This window comes from Bombyx mori, chromosome 24 (assembly GCF_030269925.1).
Source record: "Bombyx mori chromosome 24, ASM3026992v2".
Taxonomy (NCBI): Eukaryota; Metazoa; Arthropoda; class Insecta; order Lepidoptera; family Bombycidae; genus Bombyx; species Bombyx mori.
In genome coordinates, this window is record NC_085130.1 from 18,311,234 (window position 1) to 18,331,060 (window position 19,827).

At 36.5% G+C, this 19,827-nt stretch overlaps 1 protein-coding gene across 3 annotated transcripts in view; it reads left to right on the forward strand.

Moving 5' to 3' along the window:
* The window catches only part of LOC101740963 (AT-rich interactive domain-containing protein 5B), a 102,473-nt gene that overhangs the window by 3,138 nt on the left and 79,508 nt on the right, over nucleotides 1-19,827 (forward strand). The window contains exons 1-2 of one of the 3 annotated variants that reach the window (XM_012689535.4): nucleotides 14,554-14,644; nucleotides 15,033-15,247. The exons of 1 other annotated variant lie outside the window; for it this stretch is intronic. In XM_012689535.4, coding sequence (XP_012544989.1) covers nucleotides 15,227-15,247 — 21 coding nt within the window. In that variant the 5' untranslated portion in view covers nucleotides 14,554-14,644; nucleotides 15,033-15,226. Of the gene's footprint in view, nucleotides 1-14,553; nucleotides 15,248-19,827 lie in introns of those variants that run through there. One more of the 3 variants, XM_012689534.4, reaches the window with a different exon arrangement.

Consider the following 19,827-nt stretch of genomic DNA (forward strand, 5'->3'; position numbering starts at 1 on the left):
TGCAGCTCTGTACTGATTCCGAGCTCTTCTCGTACACAAACAGACACAGATCCGACCTACATCTAATTGAGAGTCCTATACTACCCTACTGTAGACACAGTCCTCTGCAGCTCTGTACTGATCCTGAGCTCTTCTCGTACACAAACAGACACAGATCCGACCTACATCTAATTGAGAGTCCTATACTACCCTACTGTAGACACAGTCCTCTGCAGCTCTGTACTGATCCTGAGCTCTTCTCGTACACAAACAGACACAGATCCGACCTACATCTAATTGAGAGTCCTATACCACCCTACTGTAGACACAGTCCCCTGCAGCTCTGTACTGATCCTGAGCTCTTCTCGTACACAAACAGACACAGATCCGACCTACATCTAATTGAGAGTCCTATACCACCCTACTGTAGACACAGTCCCCTGCAGCTCTGTACTGATCCTGAGCTCTTCTCGTACACAAACAGACACAGATCCGACCTACATCTAATTGAGAGTCCTATACCACCCTACTGTAGACACAGTCCCCTGCAGCTCTGTACTGATCCTGAGCTCTTCTCGTACACAAACAGACACAGATCCGACCTACATCTAATTGAGAGTCCTATACTACCCTACTGTAGACACAGTTCCCTGCAGCTCTGTACTGATTCCGAGCTCTTCTCGTACAGAAACAGACACGTATCCGACCTACATCTAGGCGAGAGTACTACTAACAGCATGTCTACATTACTGTAGACACAGTCCTTTACAGCTCTGTACTGATCCCTAGTTCTCCTAGAGGCGGGTGAGGTCGCGGGAATCACCTAGCTCCCAGTCTATATAAATACATGAAACATTAAAATATCTTCAACGTAACCTACACATGAGGCTAAAATCGGAAATCGACTTTTACTCGGACCAAATGGTTTTGATACTTGAAATATTTCATAATAAATTTTCTTTGAAAAATTAAACTTATAAAATGTGAATTATCCTAAACTTCTTCTGAATTATTGTAATATATATTTCGTAAGTGGAATTTAAAATTAATATCTTTAAAGATCTTACATACAGTTTAAATGCCGTAGAAGTAAAGCAACTTACTTACATATACATATAATTTACGAATGTTTTCACGCCCCATTGATTTGTTTTTTAAAGAAAACATTTTCTATAATAAACCGTTTGATAATTGTCAATTTATGTGTATAGTATAATTAAAAGAAAAACCAAAAGTATTAAATTCAATTATAGAAAGATTAAACAGTACATCGCATGTCCACATAAAAGCGTTTCCATTACGAAATCATGTGACACTGTGTCATTTGAATTTGGCGTTATCTGACACTGTGTCCGCTTTTACTATGAAACTTCAACGTAGCTGGAAAACGATGCACTCGTGGAACGCGACAGCAAATTTTATATTTGCCGTTCAATAATATTTTGTGAGCCTTAACTTAAGCGGATAAGGACGTAATCTTCGAAAATGGAACTTATAGTAAATTTGTACAATTAGTTCTGTGTTCGTGTGTGTGTATTGAAACCGGAATGCCTTGCACTTACGAAAGTCAAACAAAAATATAGATGTGGCATTTTTATTGATTAGGTGTTGTGATGTTTCTTTTAACAAGTCCTTTTTTTATTGCATATATGAGTGGACGAGCTCACAACCCACCTGGTTTTAAGTGATTACCGGAGCCCAGATACATCTACAACGTAAATGCCACCACCCAACTTGAGATATGAGTTATGAGGTCTCAGTATAGTTACAACGGCTGCCCCACGCTTGAAACCGAACCGCATTACTGCTTCACGCCAGAAATATGCAATTACTGGTGGTAGGACCTCTTGTGAGTCCGCACGGGTAGGTACCAACACCCTGTCCATTTCTGCCGTGAAGCAGTAATGCGTTTCGGTTTGAAGGGCGGGGTAGCCGTTGTAACTATACTGACACCTTAGAACTTATATCTCAAGATGGGTGGCGCATTTACGTTGTAGATGTCTATAGGCTCCAGTAACCGCTTAACACCAGGTGGGCTGTAAACTCGTCCACCCATTTAAGCAATAAAAAAAACGTCTAAATAATACAGAAGAAAAATCACATGGGATTAAACCATATCAAACGAACGTTTTTGATAAAAATTATCTATTTATTGCTCAACACTGTTTCCACTCGCGCATATCTCATTGTCTTCTGAGATGATAAAACAGATAAAATAAGATGACAGTAAAAAACACCATATCATTAAAACAACAACAATGAATCCAAAATTTACATTTGACAAATGTGAGGACTTTTTGGCGGGAGCGCGGGGAGCGAATTGTTTTATTTTGTCTATTTAGTGTTTCTTCAGGTTTAAATGTGTAATAACGGTGGTTTGTTAACTGTTTAGAATCAGTGAAAGTGGAATAATGTGGTCAAAATAAAACAAAGCTGCCGGACATAGCTTCTCGGGACCCTCATAAAAGTCCATTGAAAAAATCTCAGTAAATGACCACAATTTTACTGAGACTATATTTCATCCCATAAAATCTCATCTCATTTAATTTAATTTCAATTGATTATTGTTCCCAATTAATCAACTTAATTTTATTTCAATGCATATTTTCATTTTTTATCATAAATAAAAAATACAAGATTAGGCCGTATGGTATGATACCTTTGCCTTTCCAGTTGGAGAAATAGAACTACTATTATTTTGACAAGTGTCACTTTGACAGTTGACAAAAGACTAATATTAGTGTGGATCAGGCCCCTGAAACTGCGATACTCTAAGACAAATATTTTGTTGTATGGAAACTAGCGACATCTTGTAGCAGATGCCCCTAAACGTATATGCTGTTAAAGTTAATGCATTTAATTATTGTATAACTAAACACAGAAAATAAAATAAAATATAAATCAAACAAGTCTTTATTTGTTGTACAAAATATACAAAATCCTTTATTGAAAATAAAATATAGGATAAGTAATATGTTACTGCCATCTACAGGAGCAATGAGAAACTAATCGAAGCGAAACCATCTAGTGGCCGATGCCCGTAAACATTTTTATTGAGTGCTGGAGTTGCTTATCTATAACTAATTTATGTGTATTTATCAATGGCATGGATTTTGTTTATTAAAAGCGTGATAAGTCACAATTATCGGTGACCGGTCAGTCAGGTTTCTTTGTAATTATCAAAACATTTTAAATTAAATAGACGCGTTTGCTGAAGCTTCCCCGGAATGCGAACAGACGTACCAGGTTCCAACTCAATCTTATTAGCGACGCCATAATGCGAACATACGGACAAACATTTTCTATATGAGTTTCTCACCGGATCTTCTCAGCGGGTCGCGATTCCGCTCCGGTGGTAGATTCTTCGCAGAGACATTTCAAAATTCAAACCCCAAAATCGAACAGCCGCTTCCTCGCATGAGGTCGAAGTCTAAAGTGAATTCCCCAAATGTCTAAATTTCCGTAGAAATGTACCGTTGCTTATTTATATAAAAAATAAGTACTTTAAAATTCGTTAAAATCGTAAAATAGTTTTATATATAGCATCTCAGTCCACCCCCGAAACGTGTTTTGAGTCGTGATGATAATTTTTTTACCGCAAAATTATATAATCTCAAGTTTTCCTGGCGAGCGTATTGTGTGAAACAGAAACAGTGGGAGCGGGACAAGTGTACTCACAAAAGTGTAGGGAGAGAGCGAGACGTCGATATAATTAAAAGTTTTGTCGCTGAAGCGTTCTGAGGGCAATGCTGGAACGAACAAAGAAATACATAGAGTAGTTGCGTCCTTAATTTTTTTATTTTTCATTAATTTAGATTAATTTACGGATAAATTGTTTCTATTCGTGAACTTTTGAAGTGAAACTTCTAATGCGACTTCCAACAAGGTTGCGTTAAACGTTTAATGCTACAATGGAATGGAAAGAGACAGAGCGAGAGTGAATGCGTGGCACTCGAACGCACGCGCGTAGTATACTTGTTACAGGCCAGCGCGAGCGTTAGCAACGAGTATCGTCCACTGTTTTAATGAAGTATTTAAAAATATTTATTTTTCTATTTTTAATTTAAAATATATGTGATATAAATGTTGAAAATGTTGCATCTCTTATACACAGCATTTCCTATTACAAGAGCAATCTGATTTAAGGATGAAAAATGAAGAAAACCACAACACTACACATCGAAAAAGAAGTTTCACTTCATTCACGTGCACCAAGTTGCACGCGCACCGTTTTTCTTAATAATTTTTTTATTGCGTACATGGATGGACGAGCTCAAAGCCCACCTGGTTTTAAGTGATTACTGGAGCCCATAGACATCTACAACGTAAATGCGCTACCCACCTTGAGATATAAGTTCTAAGGTCTCAGTATAGTTACAGCGGCTGCCCTACCCTTCAAACCGAAACGCATTACTGCTTCACGGCAGAAATAGGCGGGGTGGTGGTACCTACCCGTGCGGACACACGAGGCCCTACCACCAGTAATAAATGCCACTTATTAAAAAGACCTACCGGTTTTCTTCTTCTCCTATATTCCTTTCATCTGTATTGCTACGAGGTTCATGACTGCATTAAGTATCATGACAGTTCGAAAGACTTTAGTTTCCGCTCATTATCCTCCACGATCGATTCCACTATTATTAGCTGAGACAAAGACATTTATAGGATATTTATTAGCTGAGGCAAAGACAAACTAATCTCCTGACTAAAGCCACGATGCTTCCTTACATGGTAGCAGCATTAGGGACTTGAAAGACCCTTATCTTTCCTTATAATGATGGTAAGCACATACGTCCCGTCTGGTGGTGATTGGTTAAGGTTGCAAATGGACATCAGTAATGCCAGATTCGCAGCCAATCCGTTGTCTACTGCTGAAAATCTTCTCAAACCTCATTTGAAAAACGTGTCATAGAGTTAGGAATACAACGTGGAGGGTAGTTCCTTCCAGACTGGCATGGTACGTGGAAAAATAGATATCTGGAAACGATGGTCTCAGCTCCAAAATCATTATCTTGGTGACTATGCCGCGCGGCTGGATTGTGTGATAACCTGCTAAGGGTGGCTGGTAAGAGGTGGTTGAGGAGAGAGCCAAAGACTGCGTTCAGCGATGTGGATTGGAACATGCCTAAGTCCATCAATGGAAGACAGTGGGCTGATGATGATGATGAAGACAATGATACCAGCCCAAACCGTTTTACTACTGAGATTATTTTCGCATATTTAGAGAAAATAATTATAACAAGAAAAATATTCAACAAAATAATTTTAAATGATTTTATTTATAAAGGCTGTTAACTTATTAAAAGACGGGCTAAGACACGTCCATACAAGTCGATACCTAATACCTGTAATAGGCAAACGGCGCAAAGAGTCGATATTCCGACGCTCCACACTTTATACGCAATAATAGAGAGTCGATTTATCGACGGTTCGCGCTCAAAGAGTTAACGAAAAAATACAGTCCGGACAAAGTTCCCGAAAAGTGTATTTTAACTGGCGACACAGAACGCTGGATTCTCCGTCGGTAAACTGCTCGGTGTAATCACAAAACTAGGCTATTATTTACCTCTAGTCGACTACGTCAGTGGCGTCGCCTTCCTCACCACCGTAGAGGCTATGAAGTTCATCATCACACACGTGTAGGTATTTGATAGCTCATCTAGTACCATAAAAGCTTTTGTTTCAGTATGTAGATGAACTATGTCTGACTGATCTAGTGCTGAGCGCTTACGTAGACCATAGAGGACTGAACGAATTATAGTACTCTTGAGACACGAATTTGAGGTCTCAATTTTTATTCTATGGCAGCTGTGCTACGCCTTCATCCTTTGTAAGCAGCGGCTTGGCTCTGCCCCTGGCATTGCTGAAGTCCATGGGCGATGATAATCACTCACCATCAGGTGGACCGTACGCTCGTCTGCCTACACGGGCAATACAAAAAACCTGTACTTTTGGTTCTTAATATAATAAAAAAAACTTTACTTGAATTATAGAAATAAAATAGCTCCACGTATTTCTATGTTCTGTTTTCGTAAGGATATATTTCAATGGATTCCCTTTATACCCTTTTACCCGACTTGTTAGAATGTGGTAGTCTATTTTACGTTAAATTTACCTGGTCATGGTCTGTTGGTGGTAGGTGGTAGATTTGCTATGTCTATTTGGGCTTTACATTAGAATTGATATTTTGAATTTGAGGTCTGTTTGATGCCTCAAGCTGATCGACTCCTTTGTACGACCTTGTTGTGACGTCACGGGCTACCCGTAAACACTTAAGCATTATTTAAGCTGTTCACTTTAGATAATAAAAGTTTAAAAAAAACTAACAAAATACGCTTTTATAGAAAATCCAACTAAAAATTAGAAAATAAATTTAATAAATTTGAATTAAAAATGTGTAGGAAAAAGTGATTTTATTGTAAAAAAAACGTTCAGAAGAAGCATTTGGAAATCCAAGATCTTATTACAATTATATAAGTTCTTCTCGACTAAAGAAATATCATCATCATTCTCCTGCCCATCTCCCCGTCACCTTAGGCCGACGTAACATGTTTTCTGCTTCCATGCTCCTCTATCATATACCATTTCTTCGCTCACTCCCCTCTTACAAATATCGTCTTTCACGCAATCCATCTATTTCTTCTTAAGTCTACCTCTTCCTTTAAAGCCTTCCATATTCATAGTTAAAACTCTCTTACCAAACTCATTGTCATTTCGTCTCATCACATCTCCATACCATCCTAAGCACCCACTTCTCGACAAAAGAAATAAAATGATATTAATTAAACTACAAATTTAAACTTCATGAGTAAAAGCATTTTTTTTATATCTATGCTGATAATCTTGAGAGGCTATTTCAGCTTCTCCTTGACGTGTAGGTGAGCTCACGGGGCTCAAACCGGAGTGTTGCTAAAACTGGCCCTAGCAAGAGCAGTGCTTCGCAGAATCTACCACCGGATCGGAAACGCGACCCACTGAGAAGATCCGGCGAGAAACTCAGTGGGCTGTGTCTGTGGGTTAATTTACTCGTTGAGCCCTTCGTCGCAAGCGACGGGTTCGACGAGGACGATGACCGGTGCTTGTGGTACCTAAAAGCACCGTTAATGGATAGGAAGGAAAAAGCAAACATTTCACTATTATCTATTAAAAAAATATCAGTTTTGACAAAAATTGCATAAGTGACATTAAAACACCGTGTGTGCTATATATATCTTTATATACACAGGGTATCCCAGAAAGAATGGATAATCCTGAAACACCTCATAGTAGAGCTATTGGGTGCTCAAAAAAAAAAAAAATCTTAATTAGTACCCAAATTAAAAATGAAAAAAATACCAAATTTCATGATTAAAATTTAAGTTCAGATTAACTTTTGTAAAAAATTACACTAGCTACTCATAAGATTTGTTTTTTTATTGCCATTGTAGGCAGACGAGCATACGGCCCACCTGATGGTAAGTGGTCACCGTCGCTCATGGACTTCAGCAATGCCAGGGGCAGAGCCAAGCCGCTGCCTACCATAAAGTACTCTCCGCAAGCCTCGTTTGAAGAAGGGCATGGTATAGCGCTCGGGAAGCACCGTGGAGGGGAAGCTCATTCCAAAGCCGGATGGTACGTGGCAAAAAAGATCTTTGGAAACGTACTGTCGATGAACGCATATTTCCTGCATATTCCTTAGTATAGTCCATGTAGAATATTATAACACCAAAAAGCGTATGGATTTCATTTATTTGTAGCTGTTGTGTATTCCAGAAACACATAGCAGTATAGAAAATATCAAGGTTTTTTTATAAATACGTAATTTGGTTACTACCTGAGATTTTTTTAATTTTTTATTTTATTTTGAGTCCCCAATAGCTGTACTATGAGGTGTTTCAGGATTATCCATTCTTTCTGGAACACCCTGTATAATTTTACTGTACGTGATAAACGGCTGGATAGACTCGCATGAATTTTATTGTATGCATTCACAGGACGACGTCTGTCGGGCCCACTAATCTTCTATCTTCTTCTTCTATATATATAAAAATGAATTGCTGTTCGTTAGTCTCGCTAAAACTCGAGAACGGCTGGACCGATTTGGCTAATTTTGGTCTTGAATTATTTGTTGAAGTCCAGAGAAGGTTTAAAAGGTAGATAAATATGAAAATGCTCGGAATTAAATAAAAATAACCATTTTGTTTTTCCTTTGATGTCATTGTGTCCCCCGTCGGTCGGTTTCCTTTTGTTTGTTTTAAGTTTATCTTATACAAAAGTTTAAGTCTTTTATTTATCGATTGAGGCACTACGAAGTCTGCCGGGTCAGCTAGTATATGTATATATTTACACGTACACAAGTATTGGTATATTGATCTCCGGTTCAAATGCTACTAGAGCATAGCCTGGGGCCGGATAACCGGCTGCGATTAACGCCCGGATACAGCTATTCAGTTATTTACCGAAAAATGCATACATTCGGTTTTGTATTAAATCCTTCTAGAGGTATAAAAATATTTTGATATTCAATAATTTGAACGCGTAGGTATATTGTGTTTCTGATACTAATATAAATGCATAATGTTGTATGTCCGTAATCAAAAAGCGTGTTGTTTTTTCTTTTGCTTAGAAAGGTGGACGAGCTCACAGTCCACCTGGTGTTAAGTGGTTACTTGAGCCCATAGACATCTACAACGTAATTGCGCCACCCACCTTGGATACAAGTTTTAAGTTCTCAAGTATAGTTACAACGGCTGCCCCGCCCTTCAAACCGAAACGCATTACTGCTTCACGGCAGAAATGGGTAGGGTGGTGGCACCCAACCGCGCGGACTCACTACAGGTCCTACCGCCAGTAAATACGCAAATTATAATGTTGCGGGTTTGGTTTTTATTACACGATGTTATTCCTTGACCGTGGAAATCGACAATAAATAAAAATTAAGTCATATAATTATTAATTAAAACTCAATTTAGTTATTGGGTTATTAAAGTAGACTTCGCTGTCATAATCCAGTTTTCCGTTTCCTTCGTAAGTAAATGCATACTTCGACCTGTCTTTAACTATTTTTATGTTAGGTTTTTTGCCTCTGTCAATGGTCTCAAGGGGTAATTCCAGCTACGTTGTGACGGGTAGGTGAGCTCACGGGGCTCAAACCTGACGACGTTGCTAACACTGGCCCTTAGCAGGAGCCGTGCTTCGCAGAATCTACCACCGGATCGGAAACGCGACCCACTGAGAAGATCCGGCGAGAAACTCAGTGGGCTGTGTCTGTGTCTACATTTTGCATCGTTTTCAGCTGACCTCTCGAAGGCCAGAATTAATTACAGAGATTTTTGGATTATCACTTAACAAGGCAACTTCATGTATGTAGCGATAATATAATTTAATTTAGATACGTTAATTACAATTCATATTTATTATTAATTTGTAATTCTATTTTATTATTAATATCCTTTTTTTTAAATATCCTCACTCAATTCCGTACAACAGAACGAATGTTTGGACCTGTCTCTAATCTCTTGATCTTTTTTTTTTGCCCCTGTAGGCAGACGAGCACACAGCCCATCTGATGGTGAGTGGTTACCGTCGCCCATGGACATCAGCAATGCTCGTGGCCTACCGTAAATGGTTGTGCATAATTGTGTTTTTTTTTGTTTTTTTTTTTAATTCAACTCATGAAACATCCAAATGTTAAAGTCAATCCGTGTACATTGACTCACGCACACAAGCGGAGTGGGTTTGTGTTTTTCATATAATCCTTGCTCCAGTCCAGGGGATTTTCGATCTTGCGCACTCCGAAACTAAAGCTAAATTAGCTTATCAGGTCATTTTATTATCATACTTGTAAGTAATACTGAGTAGGCGAACGTAATCAGTACGAAACAAATTGGATAATAAATATTTTAAATTCGAATTTTTTACTGGTGGTGAGACCTGTTATGAGTCCGCGTGGGTAGGTACCACCGCCCTACCTATTTCTGCCGTGAAGCAGTAATGCGTTTCGGTTTGAAGGTTGGGGCAGCCGTTGTAACTATACTTGAGACCTTAGAACTTATATCTCAAGGTGGGTGACGCATTTACGTTGTAGATATTTATGGGTTCCAGTAACCACTTAACACCAGGTGGATTGTGAACTCGTCCACCCATCTAAGCAATAAATAAAAAAAAGGTGAACTATATAATGTTGAAATTGTTTAAATTGAGAAAAGCTTAGGATATTACTTAATTTTTATGTATTATTAATATGATAACGCAAGGAAAATTGTAACATAAATAGAAAAAGACAAAATTGGTAGGAGTTACATACGCTCTCAGTACCGCTGCTGTATGCGTGAGAGAAAGGGACGCCAGATAGACCGGCACCGTAACGCGTCTCGTAACGAAGCGGATTACCCTCCCACAAGAAGTTATCACTTCAAAATAATCCATTCCAGAGACTCGTAACAGCACACTCGTGTCTGGAAATGTCATGTTAAGGGGTCATGCCCAACGTGACCCCCCACTGAGTGAGCCCCCACAAGTCAACACAAAGGAATAATAATAGCTGTACACGAAATAAGGGGTGACCATGAGTATTTATTAAATTCTGATATGTTTTTAAATATATCTGAATTTAATGAATATTGCATTTATAATGAATTTCATAATTGTCTGCCTACACGGTGGGCAGTGGCTTGGCTCTGCCCCTGGCATTGCTGAAGTCCATGGGCGACGGTAACCACTCACTATCAGGTGGGCCGTATGCTTCCGCCTACAAGGGCAAGAAAATTTTTGTTTTTTAATTTTTTATACAAAATTAAATTATCTATTTTAACTGTTCGCAATTATTTTTTTGATGTACCTAATATTAGTTCAATTAATTTAGCGTTTAAAAGATAATGATGTTTAATTAAATTAATTACAGACATTTTTACAGAAATCATATACATTACATTTTAATGTTGTTTCTTTTCTATAGATCGACAAACAAGGTCATTGCCCTCCTGACGCTAATTGCTGAATAGGGCCCATGGACATCAACAAAGTATAATGTTGATTTATTTATTGTCTGTAAATACTCTTTAATTGCTATTCATGATCTATCCTGACCTTTGAACTCTACAAAGTATGTAACAATCATTAATGATAAAATTCCTAATACGGTCCGTATTGTGAGGAAGTTACCCTGGACATCTACTCCAAGGGAAACTCGCATCGTAGACACCGTCACCAGTGGAAATCAATTTTTTATATAGTGACTTTTTGAAATTATAATCCTTTTTTTTTAAACAAACAAGCATTTACAAAAAAACAAATGGGTGCGTGTACTTATGTACGCGCGTAAGAAGTTATACTTTATTTTTATGAAATTTATTTCTTTTTATTTATTTAAATTTTAATCAATTTGAAAAAAGTCGATCAAACAACATCCTCAAACACGCATATCGGACATCCCTTTTCTTGACATCGTATAAATTCGGTAACTCTCGGTACGGTTCGGAAAGTTCACCTGCGGCTATATTCAGACTCGCCAAGTTACGTCGGTCGTATTGTAATGAGCGATTTAGTGGGCAACTTCATTCTGTTAATTTTGTGTCACGGTGCGCGCGCATCGTAAAATTTCACTCTCATCAATTTTTCATAACGCGCCTAAAGAAGTATAACTTCAAAAAATTTATGTAGTAATAATAATAATAATTCAAAAATTATTTATTAAGTCGAACCATTGTCACCCTAAACAGCAATTTCGTTCAAATGGATACGAAACGGCGTCTGTATACACTACACGACTTTTATTATGAATATTTTTTTTAAGGTTTTCTCTCGAATCTCGATATACGGCTCGTTTGAGGGTAAGCGTGAGTACGGAGCGTACGTCGAGCAGCGAGGTGGATGTCTGAAGTGAATTAGAGAAAATACACTTTCAAAATTGATTGGCAAGCGGTCGCGTGTGACTTTTACACGTGTCGCTTGATTCAGTTGCTAAATTAGGATCTGTAGACGCATTAGTGCGCTCAAAATCCGAAGTTGCCATGCCCAAATGGACGATCTATTCAATGGAAGCTTATTCAAATCAAAACTGCATTATCAAAATATGTGCTTTTTTTAAATGACTCTTTTTTTTTCTTAATAACTCTATATCTCTGTTCAGCAGCATTGCGAGTTAAACACATACATCCCTTCAAATTCGAATCCGTTGACTTCGATATTCAAACGATTTGAAAAGAAGTAAATAAATAAAAACAACAAATTAAAAATCGTAATGAATTGTCCGCCATTTTGTAAGACTTGCGTTTGATATATATATTTTTTTTGTTAAATAGTTATAAAACGAGAAAATGCGCATTTGCGGCAAAACATAACCGAAAGCGACCTAGGGTTGGCAATTTTAACAGTCAATATTATATTTTTTAATTTCTATTGAAAATTTCTAGTGAAATAGGTTTAATTGTCTAGTTACCGCGTTCAATTGAATATCTGATTGTATTTATATCTAAATAGTCAAAGAAAAACCCTTTTTTCGTCTGTTTGTCAATAATTTTTTTTTCATACCCATTCTCAATTTTTTTTAAGTATCGTTGTAGGCAAACGTAACGCCCACCTGATGGTGAGTGGTTACTGTCGCCCATGGACTTCAGCAATGCCAGGGGCAGATCCAAGCCACTGCCTACCGTTTCAGTGCTACCACACATTTTTTTAATTATATTATCGTCCTAAAAAGTCATACTCGGCTGTTATAAGGACTGCTTTGATCAAAATTTCACTATTCCCATTACATAATTTAAAGTACTTTTACGATCCATACATTATTTCCGGCTTATCCAATACTTTAGTTCGTTTAGATGTTCATTTTCGACATTTGAATATCGTGATAATTACCTTCTATTTAAGTAAAATTAGTTTTGGCTACGAAAAAGAAAATACTACTAGCTACTAATACAATTAATTGTGTACTAAATCTTTCTCTCTTATTTTTTTTAAGAGTGGAAGGTACCAGACCGCTTGGAAGGTTGTCCCTGCGATGAACCGACCAAATGAAGTGGGCAGTTGGCGGTTGTTTGCATGAGTGTATCAAACTCACCACAAACCCAGAGAAGCTACGATTGCTCGTGAGGGGCATAACATCTGCCCACAGCAATGATACTGAATGACAACCACGATCGCTCTGACAAGAGTGATACGACAATAAAAAAATTAATCCTTTCTTTGAATTCTTGTCGGGCTTACGTACAGAATTAAAACCGGGCGATCGTTAAAACAATAACAACTCATCGAAATCCATTTGTACCGATAGTTTAAAAAGTGACAATTACATTCTAAAAGATACTTGCTTCGTTATCAGTTCAATAACGATGATTTGAAAAAAAAACATTTATTTACTTAATTGAAAAGATAAGCGTTCTGATTAGATATTGCTTCTTCTATGTACTTCCTTATAATGATGACTGTCTCAGATATTCGACGTGTAGCGCTATCTATGATCCAAAACCAGAACTTTAATGTAAAGAATCGGTTCTGGGCTTACTTAGAAATGCACAGTCATCCGTCTGTAGGATTCCCTATTTCCTGTGTTACCAGAGACTGACATACATACAATTACGTTTAATTATATGCGTATATAGATAATAAACGCCCAGCCAGAGAGCAAACAAACTTGTTTATCTTACGAATGTTTGTCCGATGTAGAAATCGAACCCACGACCCTCGGCGCAATACCCGCTAAATACTACACCACCGAGTCGGTATTTTAAGTTAGCCACGACTCACTACTTCTTTGGTAGCACACGTAAAGTAGCGTTGTTACATAAATAAGAAAATGACAATCGAAATATATTCACTGAAAAGCAATGGGTAAACCGTCATGAAGGAACTATCCTCTAAGCTCGAATAGCTTGTTTTTTTTATTACTTGTTTTTTCCTACCTATTCTAGTGACCTCTAGGATTCATACTAGATTCACCGAACTAGTAGGTGAGCTCACGGGGCTCTATCTTGTGGATGTTGCTAACACTAGTCCTAACAAGAGCAGTGCTTCGCTGAATCTACTAGCGGATCAGTAACGCGACCCACTGAGAAGAGCCGGCGAGAAACTCAGTGGGCTTTTTATTACTAGGATGGGTAGACCTGGTTAAGTTAAGTGGTTACCGGAGCCCATAAAAATCCACAGCTTAAATGCAACGTAATGACCGTTTCATAAAACAACGGCTGCCGCAACCTTCAAACGACCTACCTTACTGCTTCACAGCAGAAATAGACAAGGTAGTAGTACTTATCCGTGCGGATTCACCAGACTAAATTTATCAAGTTCGGTACGATTTCGGGGACGTATATATAGCTAGTTGTCTACTTCTAAGGTTTTCTTTTAATTTATAGCAAAATTTTCCGCCATTTTACTTTTAGGTAATCATTAGATAAATATCTAGATCAAATAAATCCATTGTAGAAAAATAGTTGTGTCATCGAGGATACATTAATATCATCGTAGATTAATTACGAAATTTTTGTTTTAATTTTAATAATTAATATAAAAATAAATAACAATTAAAATTAATATGTTTAGGTTCGTACAACCCTGAGTCGCTCAGCGTGTGAGCGGGTGAGAACTATAGTCCAACACACAGACACGTAGCGAACGCGAAACGAAATGGCTGTGTTTCTGTCAACGCGGACGTCTAACGCGCGCGTATTTTGACTTATTCTAATAAAACGTACGCCATGTTGTTTTTATTGTGTAAATTTTTTGACAAAAATTTTAATTATTTCGTAACAAAATAATTTGTCTAGTGATAATCGTTTTCTGTGCGACACCTTTGTGTTTGCGTGTGTTTAATAAAACGTGCATATATATATACGTGTACGTGTGTGTGACATTTTGTAATATGGCTGTAGTAGTGACGGTTTTCGATTTTGTGTGAAATAATTATTTATCAAACGTCGATTGAGTGTGTGCCTATTGAGCAATCATCTCGATTAGAAAACCGTTATCGGTCGTTCGTTTTTGTATTATTTTATTATTTTTAAATCCATTTTAAACACTTTACATCCAATGATCGTAATATAATTGTTCATAAAAATAAAACACAAAAATAATTTTAGAACACCGTGAATCGTGCTACCAAAAATAACCGAAGAAGATTCAGTGTTGTGTGTTAAATGTTTATATTTAGTGAAAATGTCTACGTTGAAAGTTAAAATGAGAATGCAAATGCAATTGTCGTAAAAATAGAGAGATAAATGTTTTGTTTTCACGAACGTTATTGTTTGGAATATTAGTTGACCGGGAAATAAAAATGGACAAACCTTTTTTTCGGGTGAGTTTCGAGTTCTTAATTATCTCCGCTCTGTTTTGGCCATATTCCGTTCGTGTTTTGTTTTTTTTTCGCCATGGGAAGCTGTTGCCGCGTTTTAATTATGTAATTTAAATTCTGGTTATTCATTTAAAGCATACATAATTAGCGCATAATTAATTACCGTAATAAAATCTTCATAGATAAACTCGTCTATGTAGTACTGAATAATTGATTGTCATCAAATATATTTAATAATAATATGTAACTTTAAAAGTAATTCAATTGATTTCTTAGTAGAATGACGCGGCCATTTTTACGTTTTAGTAAAAAATCCAATTAGTAGGTAATTATTACAAGTAATGAACAATTTTATTTAAAAAAAATGTACATACTTCAATAAAAATAAATATAGTTAATGATGAATTTTTTATTCATCTTGAATTTATAACGATGTAAAAGTAAATAAATAATTATTATCGATTTCTACAATACATTCAGCTGTAACTTTGCAGTAGGTAGGTAAACGATATTGATTTTAACCGACTTCAAAAGTAGAAAGATCATCGATGAATGTTTTGTTTTTAATTACCCCATTCGTATTCTGGATCATTTACAATAATCATACAAACCGTCAGTTGGTTTTTTTTTTTATTATTTATACTATGTAATTTATGCATTCATAGTTATTTGATTTTTGTTTCCTCGTGTCTCGTCGCTAACACAAAGCTCTGATGAGTAATAACCTTGGCTTGTGATACGAGCTATATTATATTCATTGGAACGTATGAATAAATGTTTTGTTAAATAATAACTTTATGCATATAAGTAATTATTGTTATTTTTTTTATAATTCCAAAAAGGCTATCTCGCCATGACGTATTCGATTTCAGAACGTACTTAGGCATAGAAAAAAAAATTGTAAACGTGTTTTTTTGTTTCGTACTTAAACATCAAACGTCAATATTCCGGGGCCGAAGTTCGACTTCTAATTGGGACTTGTTGCGATTGTACGGTTTTTTTATCAAACGCCAATATTCCGGGACCGAAGTTCGACTTCTACGTGAAAATTGTTGCAATTGTACTTTTTTTTTTATCGAACGTCAACATTTCGGGGCCGAAGTCCGACTTCTACGTGAAACTTGTTGCGATTGTACGATTTTTTTTATCGAACGTCAATATTCCGGGGCCGAAGTTCGACTTCTACGTGAGACTTAGTAACCGCGTGGGGCTAGTTTGTTAGCTCGTGGCGCTCAAACCGGGCGTGTTGCTAACACTGGCCCTAGCAAGAGCCGTGCTTCGCAGAATCTACCACCGGATCGTAAACGCGACTCACTGAGAAGATCCGGCGAGAAACTTAGTGGGCTGGCCGCGATTGTACAGAGCAGCCGCTCAAGAGGAAATGCGATTGACGACGTATTCAAAAGCGTTCCAAAAATTATATTGCTATTTCTGTCTTTCTTCCACGTGTCTTCTCGGAGAGGAAACGAAAGAGACAGACAGATGCTGCTCGTTCCTACCGTTTGCTACTCGAAAACTGGACCAATTTATTTAAGTTCTATCAAAAGACAGATTAAATATTAATACGTGAAGCAAAAACTTTGTACACATTTTTACGATAATTGCGCGGACGGGGAAGTATGAAATTTCCCACACTTATAGATAATATAGAGAAGGAGTGCACAATGTTAATTTTTTTTTTATTATTCCTAAAAATACAAATCAATAAAAAATATACACAGACTACCATGTATTTGACAGAACACATATAATATACTTACTCTTTGTTTATTGTAAAATTTTTGTTATTGTTGAAAGTCGGTGGTCAAATTGAGAATAGATTAATATTGTTTTTTTTTTTGGCGCGAATGCGATGTGTGTTGTGTGATTTGTTTTATTTTGTCTATCTAGTGTTTCTTCGGGTTTAAATATGTAATAACGGTGGTTTATTAACTGTTTAATATCTGTGAAAGTGCACAAATGTTGGAAAATGAAACAAAGCCGCTGGACGTAACTTCTAGGGATCCTCCAAAAAGTCCTCTGAAAAAATCTTAGTAAATGACCACCATTTTACTGTGATTATATTTCATCCCATTTCATTTCATTTAATTTCATCCCAGTTGATTAATGTCTCAAATTAATCATCTTCATTTCATTTCACTCCATAATATTTTTCATAAAAATATGAATAAAAATTAAAATAAGACATGACTTAAAGGTCTCAGTTACCAGGTCATAAAATCCCTTTAAAAAAAATATTAATAATGTTTATCTATAATATTATTTGTCTATAGTGTAGTTAGTCTTGGCGTAATCTGTGATTTATAGAAGTATAATAAATAGTCTTTGACAATAGAACCATAATAATGTTCAAACTTAAATTTCAATTAGTTTGAATTTCGACTACTGTGCGACCACTAGTAATATATAATTATTTAAAAAAAATCTAACGAAACATGATTTTATTGTGATAGTCATTTTCTAAGCGGGAATGCGTTTAGTATAGGCTAAACTTTACCTGGAGCTCCTCTTAAGTCCAAAAGTCACTAACATTTATCTACTTACTGATAAGTGCCGAGTCCTTTCAAAGTGTTTTTGTCTCTTTCGATCGCGCTTACAGCCGAATGTCAGTGAATGAGACAACGCGATAAAGCTGTTTGTATGCTTAATTGTATGAGGCTGTTTGAGACTTAGTAGGTGATCGATAAAATATTATTATTAAAAAAATGTACAAAATTTTAAATTTTGAATTTCGAACTGTCACTAAAAATTCAATTTAGTTGTCAGCTTCGATCAATAATATTGCATTGAGCATTGAAATGTAATACCAAGAACTACATCTAGTCCCGCAATACAATAAGCACGAAATTTTAATCAAAATGATTTTAACCTTATCAATAAGTCCTTATGTATCATTTTAGAATAAATATTTTTGTACTGATGACTTTTTTATTTTCAAGTGACATTTTAAATTTATTTCATAAAATCCCTTCTCTGACGAAAGGATCTAAATAAATATATTTTGCAATGGTAATTAAACTTTATGTTTTAAGCATTAAGGTTTATAATAAACTGAAGTCGTTGTTAACATTATGAATCTTTTTTTCTAAGAAATGAAGATGTTTTCGTGTCTGCAAACGTGGCCACTCGAGCGTCTTATTTTTGTGCCTGATCCTTTATCTAGTACTATTATTGATCGAAGGTTGTCAGTGTGTAAATTTTGAATTTCGAACTGTTTTAAAAAAAATTACTGTCATTATTAGTTAGCACGCCAATGGAAAATCTAAGTGACATAATTTATCAATACTTTTTTTTTTACTTATTACAAATATGTTTTTTTTTTTTATTGCCTTTGTAGGCAGACGAGCATACGGCCCACCTGATGGTGAGTGGTTACCGTCGCCCATGGACTTCAGCAATGCCAAGGGCAGAGCCAAGCCGCTGCCTATGTATATATAATCTACTATGGGCACAGAAATATTATACTTTTACATTATCGCTTTGCCTTCTTTTGTTTCTTAATGTATGTTTTTTTTTTTTAATGCTTAGATGTTTGGACGAGCTCACAGCCCACCTGGTGTTAAGTGGTCACTGGAGCCCATAGACATGTACAACGTAAATGCGTCACCCACCTTGAGATATAGTTCTAAGGTCTCAGTATAGTTACAACGGCTGCCCCGCCCTTCAAACCGAAACGCATTACTGCTTCACGGCAGAAATAGGCGGGGCGGTGGTACCTACCCGCGCGGACTCACAAGAGGTCCTATCACCAGTGAAATGTCGCTTTAAGGTCTCTTTGACGTAATAAATAATAGTTTAAAAAAACTAACAAAATACGCTTTTATAGAAAATCAACAAAAATAAATTTTAATACATTTGAATTAAAAATAATGTAAGAATAAACGATTTTATTGTAACAAAAGCGTGGGGTGCATGGTATCAGTAGTTATAAATATTTTATGAACAGATAGGAGTAGAAGGGTTATTTTGATAATATCCTGAAAAGCACCCCACGCTTTTTTTCAATAAAAACATTTTTTCTTACACTATTTTTAATTCAAATTTATTAAAATTTATTTTCTATTTTTTTAGTTGAATTTTAATTTTTTCAATATTTTTTATAAATACTGAATTGTCATCGATCTTTTATAAGTATACCGAATTAATCGAGTTAATCCGACGTTTTGCAGGGGGTCAAAATCATGGTCAAAGATTCCGTTACATACTAACATACATACGTCTGAAGCTAATAAAAGCGTATTAAAAAGATTCATTCCCAGTATCATTCGGATTCGTCTTTTCCAGAGTCTACTAGATATACCGGCGTTTTAATGAGATCATTGAAAAGAGAAATCGACATGATTACTTGAAAGCACGGCGTAGGCCACCGGTGACCTACACGGCGCTCGACGTGTTAATTAATCTATTTTGAAGTCGTCGTGGCCTAAAAGATAAGACGTCCGGTGCATTCGTATGTAGCGATGCACCGGTGTTCGAATCCCGCAGGCGGGTACCAATTTTTCTAATGAAATACGTACTCAACAAATGTTCACGATTGACTTCCACGGTGAAGGAATAACATCGTGTAATAAAAGTGAAACCCG